At 40.5% G+C, this 26,119-nt stretch overlaps 2 protein-coding genes across 10 annotated transcripts; one reads left to right on the plus strand and one right to left on the minus strand.

The window, feature by feature from the left end:
* Positions 1-1,061: 1,061 nt before the first annotated feature.
* On the minus strand, positions 1,062-13,860 carry lzts3b (leucine zipper, putative tumor suppressor family member 3b). Of its 5 annotated transcripts, none has more exons than XM_019365785.2 (8): positions 13,615-13,860; positions 9,812-10,760; positions 8,760-8,843; positions 8,113-8,280; positions 7,411-7,539; positions 6,687-6,878; positions 5,318-5,548; positions 1,062-4,141 (listed from the first exon to the last, which is right to left on the minus strand). In XM_019365785.2, exons 2-8 carry the CDS (start codon positions 10,370-10,372, stop codon positions 3,053-3,055), a joined length of 2,454 nt encoding a protein of 817 aa, XP_019221330.1. In that variant the 5' UTR covers positions 10,373-10,760; positions 13,615-13,860; the 3' UTR covers positions 1,062-3,052. The 5 variants fall into 5 exon arrangements, with proteins under 5 accessions (XP_019221330.1, XP_019221329.1, XP_019221327.1 ...); XM_019365784.2 differs by having other exon boundaries at positions 8,373-8,843; positions 9,812-10,636; positions 13,657-13,859; XM_019365782.2 differs by having other exon boundaries at positions 8,373-8,843; positions 13,657-13,859.
* Positions 13,861-16,706: 2,846 nt separating this feature from the next.
* smyd1b (SET and MYND domain containing 1b) lies at positions 16,707-26,057 on the plus strand. 5 transcript variants are annotated; one of them, XM_025912064.1, is made up of 11 exons: positions 16,707-16,760; positions 18,651-19,711; positions 20,568-20,744; positions 20,948-21,161; positions 21,443-21,573; positions 21,764-21,802; positions 22,604-22,799; positions 23,661-23,753; positions 23,844-24,007; positions 24,140-24,308; positions 24,733-26,057. In XM_025912064.1, exons 2-11 carry the CDS (start codon positions 19,590-19,592, stop codon positions 24,895-24,897), a joined length of 1,470 nt encoding a protein of 489 aa, XP_025767849.1. In that variant the 5' UTR covers positions 16,707-16,760; positions 18,651-19,589; the 3' UTR covers positions 24,898-26,057. The 5 variants fall into 5 exon arrangements, with proteins under 5 accessions (XP_025767849.1, XP_025767850.1, XP_003446139.1 ...); XM_025912063.1 differs by lacking the exon at positions 16,707-16,760 and adding an exon at positions 18,523-18,579; XM_025912065.1 differs by lacking the exon at positions 18,651-19,711 and having other exon boundaries at positions 16,713-16,760.
* Positions 26,058-26,119: the final 62 nt, after the last annotated feature.

A 26,119-nucleotide genomic window follows, 5' to 3' on the forward strand; every position in this document is an offset into this window, starting at 1 on the left:
TCACTGAATTTTGGTGAGTCTTAGCTCACATGAGTTACACCTATTGTGGTCCTCTGCTGCTGTACTCCACCTGCTTCAAGGATAATTGTGCATTCAGACATGCTTTTCTGTATACCTTGGTTGTAACAAGTAGTTAATGGAGTTATTGCTGTTTCCTTCCTCTTATCTTCAAACAGTCTGGCCAATCTCCTCTGATCTTTCCCACAAGGCATTTCTACTTAGAATTGTTGATTTACAGACCATTTTCTGTAAACCGTAGAGATGTTTGTGTGGGCAAATCGCAGTTGCCCAGCAGGTTCTGCAGTAGGCAGACCAGATCGACTGCTACAAACAACAAACTTCAGTCACCTTTCTTCCCTATTCTGATGCACAGTTTAATCTTCAGGATGCACCTGCATGCCTAAATTGCAGGTGTATCTGACAAAGTGGCCGGTAAGTTGAACTCAAAGTAAATTCGCTAAACCTACATTAATCTTTTGCTCAAATATATTGCTTCTAATGACTATGTGACAAAATATAATGTATACTAATATATTGCTGTAGTGTAGCATTTGTTTTTTGTTTATTTATAAGTGTTGAATACCTCTTTCACCACTGGACAATGCTTTTTAGAGCTTTTTAGAAGTATAAAGAAAAAAACTGACTGATATTTTTTTTTAATCTTCTTCTACTTTGTAAATAATCTGAGGGGAATGAATGGGAAACCACTGCTTTAAGAGACAGTGTAACAACTTCCATCAATCCATCATCTGTCTCGACAGCAGCTTTCTTTGGGGCGCGAGACAGACACCAGCTCATGTTCACATCCACACCTATGGCCAATTTAGAACCATCACATACATATATGTGGATGGCAATGTAAAATGGGGTACGCAGAATGAGGGACAGAGAGCACGTACAAATTTATCCTGATAAATTTGAATTTAAACACACAGCCTTTTTGCTCTGAGGTGCTAACTCCCACATAATAATAATTATTTCTTTTGGTCAGATTTTCAAACTTGATTTCCAAAATCAAATGTTTAGTCTTAAACATAAAGACAACTGAAGAACTAAAAGGGTTGAATTATTCACATATCTTTATTAGTTCTGCTGAATTTAACAAAGAGGTGGGTTTTAATCAAGCCAGAGCAGTACTAGTAACATAAATGCAAACAATAAATTGGAAATATGTATAAAATCGGTGGCATTTTGTTCTCTAAACAATGCAATACTGTAACTACATTTATCACCTACATCAAAAAGGAACATCATTTTTGGACAGGGTTGCTATGATTGCACCATCATGGTAGGCCGATAGGCTATCTACACAGTTAAAAAACAAACAAAAACCACATAAAGGAAAGCTCAAATGGCACATATTTTTTTCTCTGTCAGTTCACCATAATATAATAACAGTAATAAAGATGATAATACTATATAATACCTTAGAGATAAGTTAATATTCTTGAGCAACATCTTTGTATGCTGGCATAAACAACACATATAAAAGCCATGATATTCACATCTGAGTCTACTGTACATCATAACTTGTGTGTAGGACACTACATAGTGCAGTTAGCCTCAATTCTCCCTTTAAAGAGGCAGACTCTCCACTCGTCTGATTTTTTCCCCACTTCCTTATCCCCTGCTTTATCGAAACGAAATATACAGAAGAAAGTAAGACTTTCCAGCATATACACACCCCCTCAGTTTGAAATGTAAGTCTCACAAGCTTTGATGTACATGTTACTGTAGAGAAAATCCCCCTTTGCTTATATTATATCTTCACTTGCTCTATTGCCACTAGTCCCTCTATCCTCAATCTCATAAGCTGAAGCTTTTCATATGTTTACACACATGCACGCACTCGCTCGCACACGCTCTCGCTTTCTCTCGTACACAAAAATGTACAATCTATAACTATTATAAGTATTTCTTTCTAGATTATCATACATTCTATAAAATTTTTTAACTTTGGGGATAAGTACTGCTTTGACAGATGTCTTGGCTGTGAATGACACAATTATCATAATAACCAAATTCAAATTGTGTGCTTCCATTCACATCATCTGCTAGCGGAGCGGTGAAAGCTCTCCAGTGACCCCTGGTGTTCATTTTTAGTCACCGCAGGAATACTGGAGTGAAGGTGAACCACGTTCTCCCGTGTCCTGAAACCTGTTCTGCCTTCATTTGGGGCTGATTATCTGCTAAACATATCTATTTAAATTCAATTTGTAGAAAATATAAACTCTGTTGGTCTTAATAATGTGTTTAAATGGGCCATGTGTGTTGGACCCTGTGCATGAAATGACTCGAAATAAACTGAATCAGTCTGCGAGACCGCTGACGTCACTAACTGCTGGGATTACAAATTAAATAGTCCAGCCATATGTAACACTTCTGTTTGACTGGTTTGCTGATAATTAAGGTCGTGATTAAAGCGCTGAAATCATCACACTTGATTTTTTTTCCCCCCCACCACTAACTGTTCCCAGCATACTCATGCTGGAAAGACTGGAGTAAGGCGCTCTCTGGCCAAAAATGTTAACATCACACACTCTGACCACTAATTCTACTTTTACATAACCAGTGACACAGACTTACAATGAATAAATACCACATTATATTCCTGTTGATCGTTTCTGACAATATCCCTGATTGTCTTGGTCCTTTTCTAGCATAAATGACTCATGTTTTAGCGCTGTAATCTAAACACCGTCATTTAATATTTTGTTTTGCTGCCATCCGTTAGCGTGGCACACTTTTCATGAACACTGATTATGTTGGATGCTGCAATTAGCAACTAGTGATAGAAAGGCTGCTTAGGAGCTTGAAAATCTCATTGATAATGATTGATGTTGTTAAGTTCCTTTGTTCTTGTTGCATTTTAACAGTCGGCTCCTGTTGCTGCTTTGTGTCTATGGTTGCTTTGAAAAGTATGTCAGACTGTACTGGTTTATTCTATTGTAGACTGAATTGTTTTTCTACTGTATGCTGAAGTGGCTTTGTGTGAGAGGCCTTGGTCACTGTGAATGGTGTGAAATGGAGAATTTCCTCCATGGAGGTGTCTCTATATCTCAGTTGACTCGATCCTCTCCAGGCGTGAGGGTCCTGCCCAGGGAGGCGCAAGCTGGTGGAGGGAAGGAGGGCCCTTTTGGTCTTCACAAGGTGGAGAGAGGGTGAGGGCGATAGGGCCAGAGAGAGACGGCAGAGGCTGAGGAGACAGAGGTGAGAGAGCTGGTGGCGGTGGAGGTGGAGAATTAGAGGAGGTGGGGGAAGTAGTGGTGATAGTGGTAACAGTGGTGGTGGTTGTGGTTGTGGTTTGTTTAGCTCCCAGCTGGCTCATACGTTTTTCCAAGGCCTGGTTCTTCTGCAGTGTTTCCACATAGCTGAGCTGCAGCTGTGCCTGGTATTTCAAAACCCGCTCCTTCTCGTCCTGCCAGGTGTGGCGCTCCTGGTCAAAGTTGAGGGCCTGACGTTCCCGTTGCTGTCGCTCCAGCCGTAACGCAGCCTGCAACTGCTCTAGCTGCCTGCGCAGCTCGCCCGCTTCATCCCAGTGACCTTCCTGGACCCTCTGTGGCTGATGACCGTCCTGGCAGAGTTGGGACTCGTGACGTAGCTGGGCCTCTTGACGCATTTGAGCCTCATGGCGAAGTTGGGCCTCCTGACGGAGCTGCGCTTCTTGACGCAGCTGCGCTTCTTGGCGTAGTTGGACCTCTTGACGGATCTGGGCTTCATGACGCAGGTGAGCCTCTTGGCGCAGCTGTGCCTCCTGGCGGAGCTGAGCCTCTGGTCGGATTTGGGCATCCTGACGCATCTGAAGGTCCTGCGGAACGTGCGCGTCTTGCCGTTGCTGCACGTCACGCCACTGAGCTTCTTCGCGCTGTTGCCTCTCTTGTCTCTGAGCTTCCTGCCTTTGGGCTTTGGCTTCATCACTCTGAAGGCTTAGCAGGGTGTCAGACGTGGGGGTGAGGGAGTTTGTTGAGGGCTCAGTTGGGTTTCGTGGGCAGTGGACACCTCCCCATGGAGGCAGCAGCCCTGCAGCAGCTAAGTTAGGGCTCACAACAACTTCTGCCCCTCTGCTCACTTCACTCAGAGCCCGTTTTAAACTTAGCACCTCTGCTTCAAATACACCCAGCTTCTCTCTAAGGATGGTCACCTGCAGAAAGGAAAAGGTGACAGCTATTATAGGAAACCTTATTTTAACTCAATCTATGTGTGCTCTAGCATAGGACATATGTATATGTTTCATTTCAAAAGAATGTAAACACACCTCCTTAACTCAAAAATAACCAAGGTACACAGACATTTTACTGTATGTGTGTAAGCTGATTACGAGCTCATTCAGCACAAAAGGAAAAAAAATGTTGCAGCTGTTATATATAATGTTGCCCAATCCCCAATTTGTCCTAGTCTCCTTGCCAAGTTTTTGAAATCCCTCCAAAGGATTTTGAGGATTAAACACACAACAATCTAGATTTAGTGGTAAACATCCCAATCCTGCAATCTCACTTGTTGTAAATTATTTCCCGACTGCTTCGGAGTGCGAGCGGCACTGTGTTGCACTTTTTGTGGACCCTGAAGCAGCCAGCTGTCGCCACCAAATGCAAAATCTGGGCTTCGATTGTCTTATTTTTCAACCTGCACCAAACAAGTGGGCCATGGGTCATGACATAATGTTTTATTATTATTTTACAGTAACATAGAAAGCACATGCTGGCATCACATAATGATGGCAGTAAATGTAAAGAATGTGAAGTATGTTATCAAAGGCCTGGATAATGATCTTTAGGTCTGTAATTATGACATTTTGCTTCTTTATGTTTATATTTATATAGAGAATTCAATGCATATTGATTAAAATGAACACTTAAATTCATCTTGTAAATATATTTAGCCACATAGACTAACTTTCATCTGTAGTTTGATATCTTGTCTGAGATTAAGTGAGTCTTGATTCAAGGATCTTGAATCTTGATTATATTTATGTGCATAAAATTGAAAAAGAAACTATTCTGAATATTCATCTGTGCTGTTTGGTATCTGTTGATTCAGAGCTTCAGCAGGTACACTGAACCAGTGCTGGACTCATTAATTCAATTACAAACCCTTACACACATATTGCAATTAATATATTAAATATGACAGTGGTGAATTTTTTATACAGGGGAAGCTAAGGCATATTTTATGAGACCAATTCAGTTTAATCAGCTACTTTTATTTTTTATGTAATATATTAATTAGTGATTGATTTATATAAAGTATTCATCAGATTTTCCTGTTCTGTTGTTTGTAATCCTCATTGTTTAGTCCTCAGGTGTGACTGAAAACCTACCTCAGACAGAGTCCTCCTCAGCTCTCCCTCACACTTCTCCAGCTCCACACTCTTGCTGCTGTAGGAGTCCTTCAGGCCCAGCATGACCTCCTCCCGTTCCCTCAGCTGGGCGTTGAGCTCCTTTAGCTGGCCTCTCAGGGCCACCATCTCTCCAGCTCGCTGGGTCACTTCAGCCTGACTTTCCCTCAGCTGCTGCTTCAGCAAGGAGATCTCTCCTGCTTTCTGGCACACCTGGCACAGGAAGGTTAGACAGTGAGAGGTATTTTGTAAATTTGCTCCCTATCTCATTTCATACAGACAGATTGCATACATGCATACAGATGTAACCCAGATTTTTTTGTAAACTAATGAAATTTAACGTCATGGGTTTTGGATGTAGTCTTGCTAACCAACAAATATAAACAGAACTTAAAACACCTATGCATCAGCACTTGCAGTGCAAAATAGCATGGCCAAAAATACTGAAACCTTGAACCTAACAGAGTGTATTGCACCCTTTTGAGATTAACTGTCCAATCAAACGCTTTCTGTGGCACTTAATGGGCGTTTCATACTTACTACCTGATGGTTTGACTGTCTGAGAAAACTGCTCTGAAGTTCAGCCGTACCGTCTAAAAAACTGTAACTTTACACTGTTTCCATAAATGTGTTAAGATCAAGACTCATACCAGGTCTCTGGAGAGCAGCACTGTTTGATGAAACCATGATCTGTGATTGACAACTCTGATTTCGTGTTCATCGAAGACACCTCATTACACATCTTATAAATCAGCATAGTGGGGACTTTTACAGCTAATGTGACTTAATCCAAGGACCTTCATTTTGTCTTAGCTGTCCAAAAGGTATTCCTTTTAAATTATTGAGACTGGTCAAAATGCCTTTTGGTAAACTTTCACTGATAAAAATGTTGTATTCAGGCTGCGATGTGCCTTTATCTTGGTGCTCAGTTACTATTATATGAAGGTTTCCTTGGTTCTTTTGCAACAGGTTGAACCATCTTTCATTTCAGTCTGGGGACAAAATATTTGTGACCTTCATACTTTGAACATATTTGGCAACAGTTTTCTTTCTTATCACCTCACCAAGTAGTTTTTTAAAAATAATTTGATAAGGCAAAAATTCTATCTAGATCACTTAAGTAGATTTTCACAGAATAAGCAATAATTCCTCTTTTTAAATCAAACACGAGGCATCAACATATGCTTTTCCTTCAGAAAAAAAGTCTTATTTTTTAAATGAAAAATCACAACCTGTTTGACCACTTTTAAAATGACACAGCAAAGTTAACTTTACACACACGTGCACATATTCTGAGTGCTCATCAAGATTTGACCCAATCCCAACAACTCGACATGTCCTCACATCTCACCTCCCATTTGGTTTCCTCCAGGCGAGGCAAGATGTCAGCTTGCTCCTTCCTGTAATCCAAACATTTTCTCTCCAGCTCCTCTCTCTGGGCCAACAGAGCCGCCATCTCCTCCTGGAGCCTCCTTTTGTCCTGGGACAGACGGGTTATCTGGGCCTGCAGGGCAGTCTGGGAACGCTGAGCACGACGGGTAACCTGCAGATGAAAATGCAAGCTTTGAACATATCTACATGTGGAAGACCCAATGTATGATTAGACAAGTTAATAACATACGCTGAAACATTAAGCTATGAAAGTTTAGAACATACATAGTATTTAAATGCTTTTTATAATATACTGCATTTTAGCTATATTTTCTTATTTTTTGAGTGCCATATTAACCATTTAAAAGCTTACATCTACTTCACATGTAGCTTTTCTAAAAGTTTTTAAACTGTAATAAAAATGCTTTTTTATCCATCACTTGAACCTATCCTAATACATTTTCATATAATGCAATTTTTTTAGTCTTACTAATTTGACAGAGATATACATGTCATAAATACTTACATATTGATTTAAAAATAAAATATTATTCTGAATTGGACTAATTAAAAAAAATGTCATGTTAGCACAACTAACTTTGAATTTCTCTAATAAACTTTCCATCATTTTTGTTTGGAGTAAAGAAAACAAAGTGCAAATGCACCTTAACATTATTTTGCATTAAAGTTTGCAATGAAGTCACCTGCTGCAGACGCGAGGCATAGTTTTGTCTCAGCTCATCCATCTGTCGCTCCCAGACGCGTTGCTTCTCCTCAAACACCTGAATGATCGCTGCCTCACTTTGGTCCAGGTTTCTGCGCATATGCTGCACCTGATGGAAGGAAAGCAAAGGGAGTCAGGCCACAAAGTAGCCACTTAAATGGAATAACAAGAATATCTTCAGCAGCTAAAAGAGCAGCTCGAGATATAGACTCAGTGGAAACTCTATCAGACTGTATGAAGGCACTAAACTTTATACAGTGTAAACTTTATATGTGTGGAACCTAGTATTCCTAGTATTTCATTGTTGCATCATTTATATCACATTATTTATAGGGTAAATAATAATAATAATTATTATTAACAGTTTGGAAATGATAAAGTTTAGTTTCATCCAAATACAATGGGCCAATCTAAGTCGCATTTGATTAAAGCAAAGGAATAATCTCACGTTTTTTCTGTATGTTTTTAATTACAATGTTCTGTGAACAAAAATTTAAATGTCATTAATCTCAAATGTACTGGTGTGGCAGCCAAACATTTTGGAAACAGATCTGAGAACGTAAATCAAAACAAACAAAAAATACATCAATAGATAAAATTAAAAAATTCATGAACTCCTGTCTGAGGTGAGATGGCCCTTTAAATGCTAACATGTGTCAGATATTTTTGAGCGGGCTCTGACCTCTTGCTCTTTCTCCCACAAGCGATCCTCGAGGTCCTGGATGATGTCATCCGAGGAGGGAGAGGGGCGTAGAGGTGCTGGAGCATCACTCAGGTGGCTCAGCCTCTGATAGGACGAAGAGCTCTTTCCAGAGGAGGACCGGCCGCTGTCTGAGGCGCTGATCCCATTCTGAAGGTGAGAAACACATCACGGTACATCAAATATAATAAGAGCAGGGTCCATTAAGTCTTAGACAAAGCAAGCATGGATGATGGCTGCACCTGGTAGCCAGGCTTCTCCAGCTTCTCTAGGCCTGCAGCGGCTCCAACCATGCCCAATCTGTTGATGTGGCTGGTAGAAGCACTGAGGGGCCCCAGGACTGCTGGGGGTCCACAACCAGACCCTGAGCCCGTGTAGGTGGGCAGACTGGTCAGGGAGTTTCTCCCTGAATCGGACATGCCTCCCTGAACCACTTCATTACCAGTTCCCCCTCCATCACTTCTGCTAACCCTCACTGGGCTGTCCTGATCAAGGAGCAGGGCTTCTGGGACCTCTCCTGACTCTCCTCCTCCTCCATCCCTGCCTCTCCTGCCTACTCTGCCCTCACTGAACCCTTCACTCCTTCCCTCATTCTTTCCCTCATTTCCAGCCCCTCCTGCCTGGCCTACCAGATTCTGCATGGAGTGGAAGCTCTTGGGCACCACTGGCTTGAATGCAGAAGGACGCACAAGGCCTGAGTTGTTCTGCATTGCCTGTGAAACACAAGAAAAGGGACAGAAGAATGACAGTCAAAAAAATGTGAGCTATATGAGCTACAGTTTACAGACAAAAGTAAAACAAAATACAAATTTCAGCAATAAAATGATGATATTATGTATTTGAATGCTGCACCTGATATTATGTAAAGTATTATATTTGAAGCCACTTAAGACAAGAGTTTTGAATTTATTTCTTCCTACTAACACTCATTTTCCACGTGGCATGCATTATATTCCTCAAGTATATGTTTTTGATGGTTACTATAACTGTCTATTTTTACGGATCTCCATCCATCCATCTTCTTCCGCTTATCCGGGGCCAGGTCATGGGGGCAGCAGCCTAAGCAGATCTCATGAAAAACACGAGATCATTTTACAGAGCTCATGCTTTTTAAAAGTTATTGCTTGTGAAAGCTAATATACAACTTCAATAATCTTTGACATCCAAATAAAGTTGCCATCTTTTAAAAAACTTGCTTTGTGTTAGTAGCTCTCCACAAAAACCTCAGCAAGGAAACAGTTTGTGGAAAGATGGTGCTTTATTCTGAAGATTTTAGAAAACAGCATAGCAAAGATGAACTGTTTACACACTGTCTACACTGTTTCTTAATAAAATAATGAAAATGAAAAAATAGGAATTATTTCATTTTGAGGCAGAATGTTTTTCAGTAGTTTGAGTTAAGACATACATGGAAAAAACTAAATCTAATGTTTAATATTCTAAATATAAGAGTGTCATATAAATCAGTGGTGTTTAAAACTTTTGCCTCAGAGTGATTCATTGCAATAATTTGCAGTCGGCTAACAATTTAAAGCTGTGTGAAATGCACAAATGTTCTGGGGGGAAAAGCTCCAGAAGAGTCACTAAAATAAATATAATTTCCAGTTCTTGCTAACTTGTGACCCAATAAATTTGTTTTGAAACCCTCTCTGAAGGTGCTGACCTGCTGTGTGTGAAGTACCTGTTCCAGTTTTCCTGACACAGGCATGATCTTGGGCGGGTTGTGGTTTGGAGGGTTGTGGTTATGGCTGGCTGGATTGTTCTCGCTGTCGGCTCTGGCGGCTGCCATCTCTCTGTGCTGGTGTTGGCTCATCCCAACACTGCTCTTCTCACTGGCCCCTCGACCCACAATGTTCCCACAAACATCTAAACCTGCAGCCTGCATCTCCCTCTCTCGCTCTCTTTCCATCCTCTCGTTCTCCAGCCTCTCTCTTTCTCGCTCCCTCTCCCTCTCTCTCTCGCGCTCTCTCTCCCTTTCTATCTTCTCCCTTTCGATCCTCTCTCGTTCCCTCTCTCTGGCTCGCTCCCTCTCACGTTCCCTCTCACGTTCCAGCCTCTCCCTCTCCACTCTTTCCCGCTCCCTCTCCCGGTTCCTCTCCCTTTCTCGTTCCCTCTCTAACCTCTCCCGGTCCCAGTCTCGGTCCCGGTCCCTGTCTCTCCCCCTCTCACGCTGCCTCTCCCACTCCCTCCTGCCTGCTCCGTTGCCACAGTCCAACTGGTTGTTGTTGGATGGGGCTGTCATGGTGCATTCAGTGTTGGTGGAGGAGGCTGTTTCGGTGGGCCGGTCAGTCCCAGTACAGGTCCCAGTCCCGATACTAACACTCCCTCGTTCATCGCTAGAGGCCGTCCCGTCTGATATAGTTGCTGGGGGCGTGGCAGCCGCTCTGCGCTGCAGCTGCGATCAGCAGGGCAACGGCGAGAGAGAGGAGGTGCTCGGGGCAGGGTGGTCCTCGTGCCCACAGACTTCATGGCAAACTCCTGCTCTCCTGCCACCCCACTGCCAACACTGCCCATAGTGGGGGTCAAAGGTCAGGATTAGAGGTTAGGAGTCAGGATTGGGGAGGGTCACAGATACATTTGGAAGTAGTGTGGGTCATCACAACCTAATGCAGGTAGTGGGGGCACACACACTAGAGGAACACAGAAAAACGAAAGGAGTTATACAATATTGTAATTGCATAATGACTAGTTATACAATAACAACTGCAGAAGAGATTCCAGCCTACATACAGGGGCAGCGTGGTCCTCCCACCATGATAAAAATGAAAAGGGTCAGATAGATAAGTCTGGACAACTGTGTGCATAGTGAGGGAAAAAATAAAACATAAAAATAAGACTTTTTCTCCAGCTTGATGATGAAATCACAACACTAATCTCTGTAAACATGTTCTAAGTAAAAGTGACAATTCTCAAACTAATTTCAGACTTTTTTGTTTATGTTCATGAGTTATGGGATATAGTGTGAACAGGTCACTTAAACCAGTCCAATACACAACACGGACTATGCAGATTTTGTGTCCATTAGCATCACTGAGCTGGAGGATGAGGGTATGTGTTTATTCTTTGTTTGTTTTATATGCTTGTTTGTTTTCCCTTTTTCTATGGTCACAAATCCAGGAATACAGTGCAAAAACCCCCAGCCCTGCAACAATCACAGCGTCTTTTTTTGAGGAAAGCTCACAATTATTATTTTTTTGTTTGCTTTGCATCAGATAGAGTCAGTTTCATTCCCTGATTTTTTTCCCTTTGCTTCCTCCTCAGACATCACTCCTACACAATGTATAAAAATAATGGAACAATACTGCAACATAAAACAACATCTCACTCAACCCATTAAAAAAAACTATAAAAGAAGTTGACTTGCACATGTGATGATGTTTGTGGTCTATTATACTTTCCTGTCAGACCTCTTTCTAAGCAACTGTGATAGGAATCAAACATCAGGAATCACAGAAATCCAGACTGAGTGGGTTTAGGGTGGAGCTGTGTAGAAATACTGTAAACACTAATCACAAATATAGATGGTAACCACTGCATTGTATAGAAGGTTATTTTTTATAGTGGACATCTAAGAAAAATCAGAGCATCCAAACTGGACTTATATGGAATTCATTGAGTATAAAGCTAATGATGCTATGCTCATTTTTGGAGCATGTAAATAGGAAAAGGACCTGTTGAGAACATTGAGAACATCTGTAGTGTGTCACAAACCAACACAAATATCACCAGTGACCAAAAAATACCACGGAGCTTTGTCAACGTATCTCCAACATCTTTATATTGGAATCTCAACATCAAAACTGCTGCAAAAATGTTCTTATTGCAGGACTGTGTAAACTTTGCACAAAGTGTATTCCTGTTAATGTGGCCAGTTTATTAGGTACATCCAGTTAAAGCAGTCGGATATCAACTCTGGACTAACTTTGCATCATTGTAAACGATGTAGTTTTTAATTCTGCGGACATACATTACTATACTTAAGCCTGGTTTATCCACCGGGCAAACAGGGCAACACCTCAGGCAGTTGAATATTTGATTAACAGAAAATTTATTTGCAATCATCCACCAATAATACATCTTAAATACTCCAAGGTAAATGTGTTTTTTTTTCTTTTTTGCATGTTATGCAGTTAGGAGTCCAGTCTATTAGAGAGGCCTGTAAATACCCTTCCCATTTACTGTAGTCACAGTCAGTTGCGTTTATTTCCATGGAAAACATGCATAAACAAATTTGCGTTTAACCAAATAGTCACACCCAGACAGTTTACTGGTATTCTGGCTGGTTTCTAAGACTCAACAAGGACCCACAGCTCATGTTTCTCTCACAGCCTCCCAGCAGGTGTATCTGCTTCCGGCTATGTAGATAGTGTTTCTACTATTTCTACAATATAAGAAGGGCGATGGTGTACAATTCAGCAGCAACACAAACTATAATGAAATGACCATAAAGTGGAATTGACATGTCTCTAAAACAGTTTTAAGAAAAGCACATATATGAAAGATGTTATTTGAAGTGACCTGAACTGCACTGCAATGATTGTGGTTTCTATTCATTTTATGAGTCCCTTTCAGTAAAAGAAGACTACATGTTACAAACATCTCTCAGTGGAAACCCTAATGCTAAACATAACAACATTACCATCTGAGTCCAGCCTGGGACCATTGGTGAGTGCCACTTGAATCTCTTTGTGGCCTGTTAGCAGTTTATTTATTTTGTCTAGTAAAGGCCAAGAATAAAATTCAACAACCCTGAAAACAAAACAAACAAACAAAAAAGCCTTAAAACAAGCCACAAAACTGAACCAACATCTACAACTGAATCTAAGAAAGCAGAATACATCACAAAACATATATAACAGAGTGCATTCATTTTTAGCTTGGTTTTCCAAATAAACAGGGAACTCAGAGGAGCATATACTCGAGAGAAGGATAAGAACACAGAAGCCTTGATATGCCCTATATAAGCTATGTTTATATGTGTATAATCTGCAGCCACCCACTACTCTGAATCGCAAAGTAGGATTTAGGATATTTTTACACCAACCAAAATCATACAGTAGATAGATAGATAGATAGATAGATAGATAGATAGATAGATAGATAGATAGATAGATAGATAGATAGATAGGTAAGGGCGCAGTTAAGCAATGCACCTCCCTTTCTCAGGCCATTTACTAGAGGTTTACTTCCACTTGGGTGAATAGTAGTAGTAGTAAAATACACTGCCTATCTATCTGCTGCTCTGCCTCATTCCCCTCCCCTCACGACTCCCTCTCTCCGTTTTCTCTGCATCCCTGGGCGGCAAGGGCGGCTTTAGCAGCATCCGCATCAAGCCCTGAATCGACTGCGCTCCCAAACAATTACTTGCTAGGCCTGTGCCAAAACACAAGCGCACGACCCTCGCTGGCTGGGAAAAATGAATCGAGATTAAAATGCAGATCGTCATTGACATTGACGACGTATCATGCAGTGGCTTTGATTTACCGATTGTAGCATCCTGGCGGTCCATCATCAAAGGCTACTCACTATTTTGCAGCTTGGCGGTTTTGTAAGATGGCAGCCCCAACAAACAATATTGTCAAAAGACAGAGACGTCAGTCCTGGTCGGTCGGGCTCTGAATTATTCCGCGTTGATGCCGTGGCTCGGTAATATTAAGGATGCTGTCTTCGACCGCTGTCAGCGTCGGATGCTGATGATGGAGTCGGTCGGTTGATACGCGCATCAGCTGAGAGACACACACCCACCTTTGGTCCCGCCCCTCCGGCTGCATGATACAAACGCCCCCTTTTGGCACTCATCCAGTGCTCTCCCCCGGGAGAAACCTATAGAGGTATTATATGCTGGACAGTTCCTCGGATGGATGGATGGATGGATGGATGGTAAATGTCAGCTTAATCTTCATAATAATAACGCATATGGAACAAAGGACACGTGATTTTTTTGGCAATGCAACATACTCAACACTGACACATCTTTCACCATATATATATGTTACATATATAAGAAGCTGCCCTGTAGCCTGATGATGTAGAACAAAAGGATCTGCTTCTTTTTGCTCTGTTTTGGTATCTACAAGTGTCTGAATCAAATATCTGATTCTCCAGCTTTTCCTTCTCTATGATCTCCAGCCAGTCACTATTTTTGTCTGTCTGCCATGGGATGCAGTGTATTAGATTGTGAGGAAACAGAGCAGTGAGCTGTAAATCAAAAGCAGTGATGATTATTGTGGAAAATGTGCCTAGAACAACCACAGATTTTAGATAAGAGTCATCTAAAATAATTGCCCTTTTCACGTTTGTAATTTACAGACATACAGCAGGACTTGGGGCACCTTGGTGACATGGCCCTGGGTTCAAATCCGGGCTGGGGTCTTGCTGTGTGGCGTTTTCTCCCCATGTTTGTTTGAGTTCTCTGACTTTCTCCCAAAGTCCAAACACAGCCTCCTGACCAGCTCATTCATTTATGTCCTCTGTAATGGACATTTGTTTTTGGCCTATATCTTTTGAATTATTTGAGTTACCTTAATAAGTCCTGATCTACTAAATAGAGGACATTCCTGGCTTTCTGTTGATATCTCATGCATTTGGGCGGCCTCTTTGAGCTCCAAAGAGGCAGGAAAACACACACGCACAAAAAAAAAAAGTTCAATGGGTAGATTCTTTTTTCCTTGGTTCTCAGGAGGACATGGTTAGATTAAGTGATGTCTTTAAATGTGAATGTGAGTGTGAATGGATGTCTGTCTCTGTGTGTTGGTGACTTGTCCAGGGTCTACCCTACCTCTTGCCATATGCCAGATGGGGTAGGCACCAGCCCCCCTGCAATACTGAATTGAATAAGAGGAAGAAGATGGACGAAGAGCAAGACTTCATGAAAAATAACAATAACACTAACTCAGTGAGAGCAACTAGTAGCACTTTTATACCCTATCTATCTCACGTGAATACCTTAAGGTGTTTCTTTTGCCTTGTACTCTACCCAGGAGACAACCAGGAGAGGTGAAAAATGCTAAAGTATATTAGTAGAAGACATAAAATAGTTTTACTGAAACCACAGCAGTGGTGTTTGTGATTAAGATATTTTTCCTGATAGGTAGGATGGCCAGTCGTCCTTTGCTTCCTCGTTTTCTGCAAACTGTTGATGGAAAATAATGCTAAAAATGATCAACTAAGAATCCAAAAACATTTCATCAATGCTGGTCATTCATGAACTAATAAATATCCAGTATAAGGTAATAAATCCCCAGATTTCTGTTACATCCTGAATGAAGTAACTGCAGACTTATTAGTATAATATTATCAGAATGATAATATTATACTAATAATAGAAGTATAATAATAATAGAAGTCTCACCGATGAGCTGTTTTTCTGTATTTTCACATAATGGTCAAAACCATTATATTTTCTTGCTCGTGCTTCTCCTTAAAGGTACAGATGTTCAGAAAAAGAGCCCCAGTGCTTCCCCTAGAGGTTTGGAGGCACAAATCATACAGAGAGAATTCAAAACTCCAAAGAGTGGCCACTCTGTGTACCTGAAAGCCATTTGATTTTTTCCGACTTGTTGTGGCAGGTGAAGCTCCACTAAATAAATTCACCACATCCTTATTACGACTAGTTGCGTCTTCGTCTTAACCGACAAATAGGCAATAAGTTAATTTAATCAACAACTGCAAGCTGACCACACCATGTGTAGATGTGTGTACAGGTAGTAAATAATTAAGTAATTATCTAAAGTAATTATCTAGTGAATTTAAGACACTTAGGTTATGGATAATTATAGTATAGTGTTGGCCTTTGATGTCATATGCTCACTTACCAATCTTACTCATGCAGGATAGTAGAATCTTACCTTGAAATGTCAAATCTCTAAAGAAAAACATCCCATTTCTCTTATATTTGTTTCATTTTCCACGAGGGGGCAGTAGTGTTTACTTTTTCACTTGCACTCAATCTCGCAGCTGCAATACAGCTGCAAGCTGAGAGCACCATTTTTTTCAACTGAGGCATGTTCTTCTTTTGGCCACCAAGAGGCGCTAATGTTTACTTACAGTTTTTCTCAGTCGCTTTGGTGCGTTTCTCAGAACACCATCAACATTTGCACAGCAGTTAGTGCATTTCCCAAAACAATTAGTGCAAACTGCAAAACCTAGTGGATAGCCTGCAAAAGCACGTCACATGCACAGAATTGATTATCCATACCGCAAAAGCAAGTATCCATGTCAATGAAAGGCATTTGCCTTTGGACGAAATGAACATGAAACTGCCACAAGGTTGTGCCAAAACGACTATATGTTGTGGAGGTTGAACTAACTATTGTGCAAAGTTTAATTCTGTTGTGAGAAATGCACCAAAGCAACTGAGAAAAACTGTAACTCAGAGGTTCCCAAAGTGTGGGGCCCGCCCCCTAGGGGGGGCGCAGAGCCATTGCAAGAAGGGCGCGGTATGAAAAGAAAAAAAAAAAAAAGAGCGCTTGGACACTGTGGACAGGTTTTTGACGGGGCTCCCACACAAACGCAAAGTAGGAGATGAAGCATCGCCAAATATGTTTCCAAACCAACTTCCTTCCAAGCCAAAGACAGGAAAATATGGTGAAGCATATCTTCCCTTTGGCTTCACCTGCACAAGTGCCAAGGTAGGTCTCCCCTGCAAAATTAGTTTCCCTGCGTCGGGAGCACGCGCTGTGCTCTCCAAATCACGGACAAACAGTATCCCACATTCTTGATTTTTAGTTCACAAACACTTCTTGTAATAACTAACTACTCCTGACATTTTGGACATGTTACTAACATGTCCAAAGCACGCGCTGTGCTCTCCAAATCACGGACAAACAGTATCCCACATTCTTGATTTTTAATTCACAAACACTTCTTGTAATAACTAACTACTCCTGACATTAAATGTCAGGAGTAGTTAGTTATTACAAGAAGTGTTTGTGAACTAAAAATCAAGAGCTAACATGATGTTAGCTCTTTATGCAGTAAAGTTACAGTGGGATACAAATAACATCAGGCTGATCCTGCCGTAATTTGTTCCCCCTGTTCAAATCACGGACAAACAGTATCTCACAGCTGTTTATGTGTTTAAACCCATTTTGTACAGAGAGGCATTTTTTGAAAAATGTATTGATAGCAATGTTGAATATTATTACACAGGAAAAAAAACAACTACACGTAAAATAATTACACCATGACGCCTCTGCCTTTCTAAATGGAGGGACAGTAACTGCGTGTGTATATGTAAGCGTGTAAAACCTGAAGATAGTCAGATTAACAGTATTTTGTCTCTATCTGCCATTCTGCAATTCATCTCATGTAAACAATAACGTGGCGCACAGCGTGACGTGAAAAAAAGGCACATACCTTTGACGTTGCGTGACGAACTCTGTAATCCTCATCCACACGTAAACGCAAAAAAGGAGTTTTAAATAATCTCCGTTTTCGGTGAATCGCAACGCCGTTTACGTGTTGACGAAAAGCCCAAACGCATAGAAACAGCTGAGTTTTCAAAAAATACCCGTGTAGGTGTGGACGCAGCGTAAAAGAGTTAGTAGTATATTTTATTACTACCTGTAATTTATTGCCGTTTACTTGTATTTGCTTAATTGTTTACTAAATGTTTGAGGTGTGAAATAAACCGCAATGGAGTTTGTAAACAAAATATGGGTGTGTGTGTTTGGAGGATGTGTTTGTGCGGGGTGGGGCGCGAACATTTTTCTTGTAAAAAAGGGGGGCCTGGCAAAAAAAGTTTGGGAACCACTGACTTAACTTAATTTTATGCATTTTATTTCTCTGCTGTCTCTCTTTACTTTTCCTTTGTTATACCGGTCACCTGACTCAAAAGAAGGCATTAATGTCAAACCCCAGAAAAAATAAAGACATTTAATATCTTTGCAAAAAAGAGGTAATAACATGTGAGATACAAATGAACTTCCTTAGATTACTATTAGATTACATTAAAATGTAACTTTTAGCACTTTAACACTGCATTTTTAGGCTGTTAAAGAAGAAGAAGAAGATTTAATGGTATAGATTTCTTCTTCCAGTCCACGTTAAATTATATGCAGTTTTTTTTTTGTCTGCTAATGTTGGGTTATGGTGCAATGATTAGCACATTAAAAAGGTCGTGGGTTTGAATCCACCAGACCAACTGGGGCCTTTCTTTGTGGAGTTCTCCTTCTCTGTCTTCATTCCACAATCCAAAGAATATGTGCAAGAATGGGTGACTGCCTCTATGTGTTAGTCTGTGACTAAATGTGGCCTGTCCAGTGTGTGTCGGCTGTCACTCGATGCTCTGCACAAAAGCAAATAAGTGGAAGAACATTGATATCACATGCTTCTCTCAAGATGACAAAATGTGTATTTTCTTCATGATCCCTATTTATATCATAACAGAAATTTCTCAAGATGTCCGGCATCTACTTTAAAAACCAGAGTCCAGAATGGGTGAACCAAGTAAGTAGAGGGCTTCCTAAAATGACAGGGGATAAAAGAAAAATTAAAGAAATTGTCTCTCGTCCATCCAGGCGGTCTGTCTTCTGAACACTTCCGCTGTCCTTGTGGTCACTTCAGCTCACTCTGGGAAACTCCTGCTGGAGATGAAGAGAGTTACACTTGGGCTTCGCTTATGAACAGCAGCTGTTTTACAGCTTCACAGCTGATCTGAGCATAAAAGAACAGCTGAGTGAAACAGGGAGTGAAAGCTGTTACTTTTCTGCTGTTTTGTGACAGTTTGGTGAATGAAAGCATGGGAGTGTATGTATACAGAGACCTTAACTGGATATTCAAGTTTTATGATCTGACTTTCTTTGAGGGGGCCCTCAGCAGGTGGATGCCTCCCACCTCACAGTGTGTAAGTGACAGTTTTTCTGCTCTGTTGCGTCATAACATACAGTTAGAGAGAGACAGAGCACAGGAAAGCAACAGCATGATAGAGAAAGCACCAGAACAGAGTAGAGGCAGTGAGATAGAGCAACTCTGTTCCTGTCAAGCTTCTCGCAGCTGTTCAACGTCACAACTGACTCCTGACAGACAGCCCCAACTGAAGGACAAAAATAACCCTCAAGGAGAGGGCGCCTACCAACACTCAACATCAGGGGTCAGGGGATTTCTGCCAATGTAAAGCAAAAAATTTGACAATAAATTTAAAAAGCTGAAGAGCTCTCACAGATGACAACCAGCTTCAGGTGTGTTTCTTTCGCACAAAGATAACTGGTTTTATTGACAAGCCTGCCCACTGAAGATTTTTAATTTCTCACTTAACTAAAGAGACAAAACACCAACCAACCCGTCTTCTGCATCTGTTGGTACAGTTCAAGAGGTGCTCAGCTATTTTAGTAACTTGGGTGAGGAATGTACAGTCACTGAAGAACACAGGCACAGATTGGAGATCCTACACTAAGTCTTCTCTCATCCACTCAGACCATCATCCATTCACCAGAGTCTCAGAATCCGGCGCACCTACAATGGAGACTGTGGCAATATTTGACTCACCTGGGAAGGGGAGAGGGTTAAAGGCAACAAAGGAGTTTTGGGCAGGAGATGTAATTTTTTCTGAGGCCAGTATTGCAGCTGTTGTCTTTGACAGGTAAGGTGAGGATGTAAGTTGTGGGTGTGGATGGTCATTGATAAGGGATGGCTTCAAATGCAGTCTTTATGGGCTATTTAAACACGTGAATAATGGATTTTCTGGCCTTTTGTTAGTCTGTAATTAGAAATTAACTACAGCATGTTGTGTTTTTATATTTTGGAAAGCTATACTGCTGAATTTTACTTAGTTTAATGGAATAAAAGCAGTTTCCTTAGAATATGCTGCCTTGCCACTTGTAGCGACATTAACATTAACTATTTGGAAGAATCTGAAGAATGAACAATGTCTTGTTTTCAGTGATGTTTGTGGTGGACTGTGTGACAGTTGTAGTAGTCAGAGGTTTCTGCTTCTGTATCATAGACTTAATAACAAAACAGATTTTTGCTTTATTACCCATCATTAGCCTACAAAGTATTAAATTGTAATGTTTCTAAAAGTCTCTAAACAAGAATTTAAGTGCACAATACTTTTAAAAATGTGCTTCTAACACAAAATGCCAAACTTGACTACCTTTATATCAGTCCTTCTCTATCTCAGAAGTGCAGATTACCCTAGTATTAATATCCATACAAGCAATCATTATGAGTTTTATAAGAGTTCACTATACGGGTCAAAATAATCTCCGGTCAAAGTCCACTTGTACTAGTGTTTTTAGTACTTCTTCAACTCACTGATGAAAGCTGTGAACACTGATTATTTATTATTGGTGCAATCTGAGTTAAACATGAAAGAGTGAACTATCAAAACAGGTGCAAGTGCCGCTCTTTAAATGATAACTGAGTGTCGTATGCGTGTGCTATAGATTTTAGATTACGACGCCTCTCCTTGTTTTCTTTCTTCTCTTCCTCTGCAGTCTAGCAGAGCGTATTTGCCACAGCTGTTTCCGAAGACAAGAGAAGCTTCAGCGGTGCGGCCAGTGTAAATTTGCACATTACTGTGACCGAACCTGCCAGCGTGCAGGCTGGGCAGAGCACAAGCTAGAATGCAGCGCCATCAAAGCTTATGGCAAAGTACCAAATGAGAACATCCGGTAAGTGGAAGGAAAGGGAAATAAGTGCTATAAAAAAAGACTGGTTAGTCTTTATTACTTACTATAGGACAACAAATGTGTAATTCAAATAGGCTGTTGTATGCTATAAAGCAGTAAATGTTAGTACACTTCAAAAGTAATTTAAAGATAATGTGGATCTGACTTTACACGTCCGTTTCTCCGTTGCTCATTCGTGTGGTCAGTCTGGTGGCCCGCATTATGTGGCGCCTCGACAAGGAGGGGAGCACAGTGTCTGACATGCAGCTGACCACGCTGGACGAGCTGGAGGACCACATTGCCGACATGCCAGAGGACGACTTGAAGGAGCTGAAAGTGGACATTCACAACTTCCTGGACTACTGGCCCCATAATAGCAAACAGCACACAATTGATGATATCTCACACATATTTGGAGTGGTGCGTTTAAATGACTTAAACACATATTTTTTTGTTTTCTAAAAAAAAATTATTATTTTGATACTAGAAACATGTTAATTTATTTGGTAAAGTCTTAAGTAGGAAAACCTGATTCATAAATAAGACAGTCTACCTGAGACAACACTGTTTCTGCACTTAATACCTTGATTCACAGCTGGCAAACAGTATTAAATATTTACAGTTGTTTTATTTACCTGCAGCAGTCCTATATGGACAACACGTATGCATGTTCATATCAAAGATTGCACTTGTTTTTCCAGATCAACTGTAACGGCTTCAGCGTGAGTGACCAGAGGGGTCTCCAGGCAGTAGGAGTTGGTCTTTTCCCCAACTTGTGTCTAGTGAACCATGACTGCTGGCCCAACTGCACCGTAATCCTCAACCACGGCAAGTAAGTTAACAGAAAATACTCTTCCTGACAACTCATCATTATATAGAGCTCCAAATTCCTCAAAATTGATGAAAAAGTGAATAATCCTTAACGTTTTCAGAGCTTCTGTGCACGTTTGTGTGCTGTTACGTGTGAATGTGTGTGTGTCGGGTGTCACTTGGTGTAAAACTGCTTCCTATTTGTCTTTCAGTCAATCGGCTGTGAATACTATGTTTCATTCTCAACGGAGGTGCGTTGCCTCATCCTGAGCCTTTTAAGTTTCATTCATTTATTAGAGCACCCTTTAGACTCTGTCATTAAACAATTAAATCATTACATTTAACAATCTGTTGTACATTTGTATAAGCGAGCAGTGTTCTGTGGTGAGCACTGCATGTTTGATGTGACTCGAATATCACATCAATACATGTTCACATGTGCTACTTGAATGCTCTAACCCTTTAATTGTCTAGTGTAACAAAAGGCTGATAACTTTTTCTTATCTTCATATTTCATCGCCCGTAAAAACCTTTGTCGTGCCCACACAAAGTTTTATTTGAATGCAGCTGATGTGTCACTTTGTGCGTCTGTCCGTCACACCAACACAGATTGCCGTGTGTGAGTGTAGTAGTAGCTTCTACCTTTTATACCATTTCTATTGTTTCACCTTTAACTCGACATAACACCAAAGTAAAATAAGACAAAAAACCCATTTTCAAATAAATACAACATTTGTGTTAGAATAAACCAATTATTACCGTTTTGCATGTTATGCAAAGAGACTGAAATTGAAACTAACTTTACAACAAATTAAGAAAACGAATCAGATATACGTGAAATGTTTTAAGTGCTGTGTGAAATAAACCGACACTCACTAATATCTCACTCAGTTGAAGGATCAGTCCTTCAACTGGACTGAAAGCCACGCTGTGGAACAGGATTTCACCATCAATCACAAACTCCGAATGAAAGACTGCACACATGAAAGGAAAACCTTTCTGCATGCGTTTCCACATCTCTGCTCGTGTTTGACTGTGATTCTCATCCCCAGGATCGAGCTGCGTGCTTTGGGTAAGATTGCAGAAGGCGAGGAGCTGACAGTCGCCTATGTGGACTTCTTGAATTTGTCAGAGGAGCGACAGAGGCTGCTGAAAACACAATATTTCTTTGACTGCACGTGTGAACACTGCAAGAACCGAATCAAAGATGACATCAAGATTGGGGGAAGGGAAGAGGACGGAGTCAAGGTTAGTGTCTGCAACTGCTTGTCGCCGGTTTAACTTCGCAAGGCAAAAGGACCAAACACCCCCACTGCATTTAGAACTGATAAGAACAGGCGAGGAACATGAGAAGCAGTGACACAGAGACTATTTTAAGCAAAGATAAGTCTCAAGTGGATTCAGTCTTCTGTGCATTCAAACCTGCTTTTGAGAAACAGCTATTAGAAGAAATAACCAATTTTAACTTGATTTGCTGAATAAATGTAATTACTTTAATACTGTAACTTGTTTTAGAGCATTTCCTTCCATAAAGAATGGTCTTTTCAGTTTTATTTTTTAATAAACTTTATATCCAGCTTTCAGTGCCAAATACACATAAATGTTTGTCACATCACTGAAAGTCTCAGAAGTGAGAGACACTGCTGGTTGTAATCTGAATCTATGTACTCCTGTTGTTACACTAATGTGCTCTGTATGCTTTTATAGACTATACACGGGTGTGTCACAAGCTATAAATAACCTGCCAGTAGCTATCAGCACAAAAAAATGTTTAAGGAGTTTCTATGTTTAACAGGATAAGTATGAAAAACTGACCACATATATTTTGAAGCGCCAGATTGGCTGCCTAATAATAATAATGTGAAAGCTTAATTAAAATCTTGTAACAGAGTAAATCTTGTTTGTTGTAATCAAACATCCTGTGCATGTCATCAGTGGGTCAAAGGTCCTTTTAGGGATAAAAATAACCAGAACTTCTGCTTTCTAATTCTAGAAAGTCTTACCTGAAGTAAATAACTCCGAAACAATCATTTTATTGAACATTTTTTCCGCACATTTCTTTGTCACTTCTTAATACTTTGACTTTTATAAATCTGTCCAACGTTTTAGCCTTCAGAGGAACAAGTGAAAGAGGCCACAGATTATTGCTTTCAGATGCTAGAGAAGATGGAGAAGGCTCGATTAAATGGTGACTACCATGAGGTATTGTATCAAATCACTTAAATGAGCAAATAAAATCAAGATTTTTTTTTGATACTGTGTAATCTTTCTTATTGCGGTTCGTCTCTTCAGGTTGTGAAAATCTGCAGGGAGTGCATTGAGAAGACAGAGCCGGTTCTGGCAGACACTCACATCTACCTGTTGAGGATGTGGAGCACAATGAGCGAGGTTCAAGCTTACCTGCAGTACTTTGATGATGCTGCAGATTACGCCCGCAAGATGGTGGAGGGATACATGTGAGTGTGAAAATACACAGATTTTCCTGTTATACCCATGAACATAATTTATCTAATGTCGATAGAAAGAACAGGTTTTCAGCTTGAAAATGTTAAAAACACAACACAAATCGAGTCTCATCCCTCTAACAGGAAGCTGTACCACCCGAACAACGCTGCTCTTGGCATGGCTGCCATGAGAGCAGGAGTGACCCACTGGCAGGCTGGGCAGATTGAGGTTGGACATGGGATGATCTGCAAGGCCTACGCCATTCTCATGATTACCCATGGCCCAATACATCCCATCACTAAGGACCTTGATGTAAGCATCACCTTAAAATTTTTCAAACTAGGTCTCCTTAAAATTTTTAATAGAAATAAAATTTACCTGGCCCACAATGTAAAAAGTTTGACTTTTAACATTGATGCAGCCCAAATGAGCTGACTCCAAACAGTTTATCATATGGCAATGATTAAACTAACCTAAGGATATTAGCTCTCCTCAGCCTTATGGTGTTTGAAAGTGACTGGCTATATTTTAACTTATGCTGGCTGTTAGTTTAATGGTGCATTTACCAGCTAAAAAACCCACAATACCCACCAGCTCCTGAACACAAAAAAGTTACCATAAATTACGCTTTTAATTGACCACTTCACAAGCTCGCATTTTTTCCTTCTCCATATATTCTCTAGCTAATTCTGGTTGGACACTGAGTGCTGATGTTTCTGTTCTGATTTCTTCACAGGCGATGCGCATTCAGACAGAGATGGAGCTGAGGATGTTCAAACAGAATGAGTATGTTTATCACAGTATGAGAGAGGCAGCTCTGAAGAACAAACCCATGACCATGATGCACGAGCCCAAGTCTGTGGAGGAGGGAATCAAAAATCTCTTCCACCGGAGGAAGTGATCACATGACAGTAATCAGGAGAACCCCACCCTATTGTTTACTGTTAACAGCTTTCAGAGTGTTGATGTTAGTCTAGCCATTTAGTCACATGACCATTTTCTGTATCACTCAGTTTTTCAGAGAAATATGTCTTTTCATTAAAAAAAGATGTCTTGACCTTGTGAGTTTGCTTTGAGGATGCAAAATCCAACCACAGGAGTGAATCAAAATGTAACAAGCACTGTTACCTCTGCCCTCATAAAACTTAAAAAAACAAAACAAAAACAAAACAGGCTTAAGTTAGTGCGCCTGTACATCAAATAGACCCATATCCTTTAGTGTTTACTGTGATACTGCATAAGGTCAACAGATACCGCACAAGAAATGCAATGACAGTATGTCATTCTGTAACCCAGTGTAAAGTTTTACATTACCAAAACCAGAACATGTTGCTAGCTTAACTGATCTTTGACTGCACAGATAAAGATCTAACTCTCTTGCAGATCCTGGGGTAGTCACAAACACAAGCTATATGCTAAATTTGATATAAGGCCTTTAACTAAATTGCTGTCTTTAAGGTGTAAATATCTACAGTGCAGCTTCAAAATGCCTCAAACTCTCTTAAATCTTAATTTTTGACAAAGCCAGACACTCTAGTGTAGTGCCAGCATTCAGCTAGATTCAAACAAGGTCTCTGAGTATCCCAGGTTACATTCATCAAGGTATTTGTTAACACTAGTACTCACTAGGAAGTAGACATCGTCAATGAAAGGATCTTTTATATTTTAACTCTTCACAGTCTCCACATTTTGCAGGGAAGTCTGGCAAAGTTGCAAAAACATCACAATCGCATCGACTTTAACCTTTGCCCCAACAAATTATGAATACACTTCGAGTCCACATGTACTGTAAGCCTTATAATTACATATGGCGTGGAAATTATGAGACAAATACTGCATTATCAATTAAATGAAATATGTTTTCTTCACAGGATTTTTTCCTTTGATTTTTCCACTTCACCTCTTGGTATTATGTATTCCCCACATTTTGTTTACCTTTTTTGACTGGGAACCTATTACTGTTATTATGTTACTGCTTATATTTGTTTAAATAAAGTTTAGAAAAACACAAGCAAGCGAAATTTCTGAAACCAAAGCCCCAAAATTAGCTAGTTGGGAGTATTCTTTTTAAAACCAGCTGAGGAACTGGAGCTTGTTCAGTCTAAACCCAAATGAAGCATTTA

The sequence above is a fragment of the Oreochromis niloticus genome, linkage group LG12 (genome assembly GCF_001858045.2).
Source record: "Oreochromis niloticus isolate F11D_XX linkage group LG12, O_niloticus_UMD_NMBU, whole genome shotgun sequence".
Taxonomy (NCBI): domain Eukaryota; kingdom Metazoa; phylum Chordata; class Actinopteri; order Cichliformes; family Cichlidae; genus Oreochromis; species Oreochromis niloticus.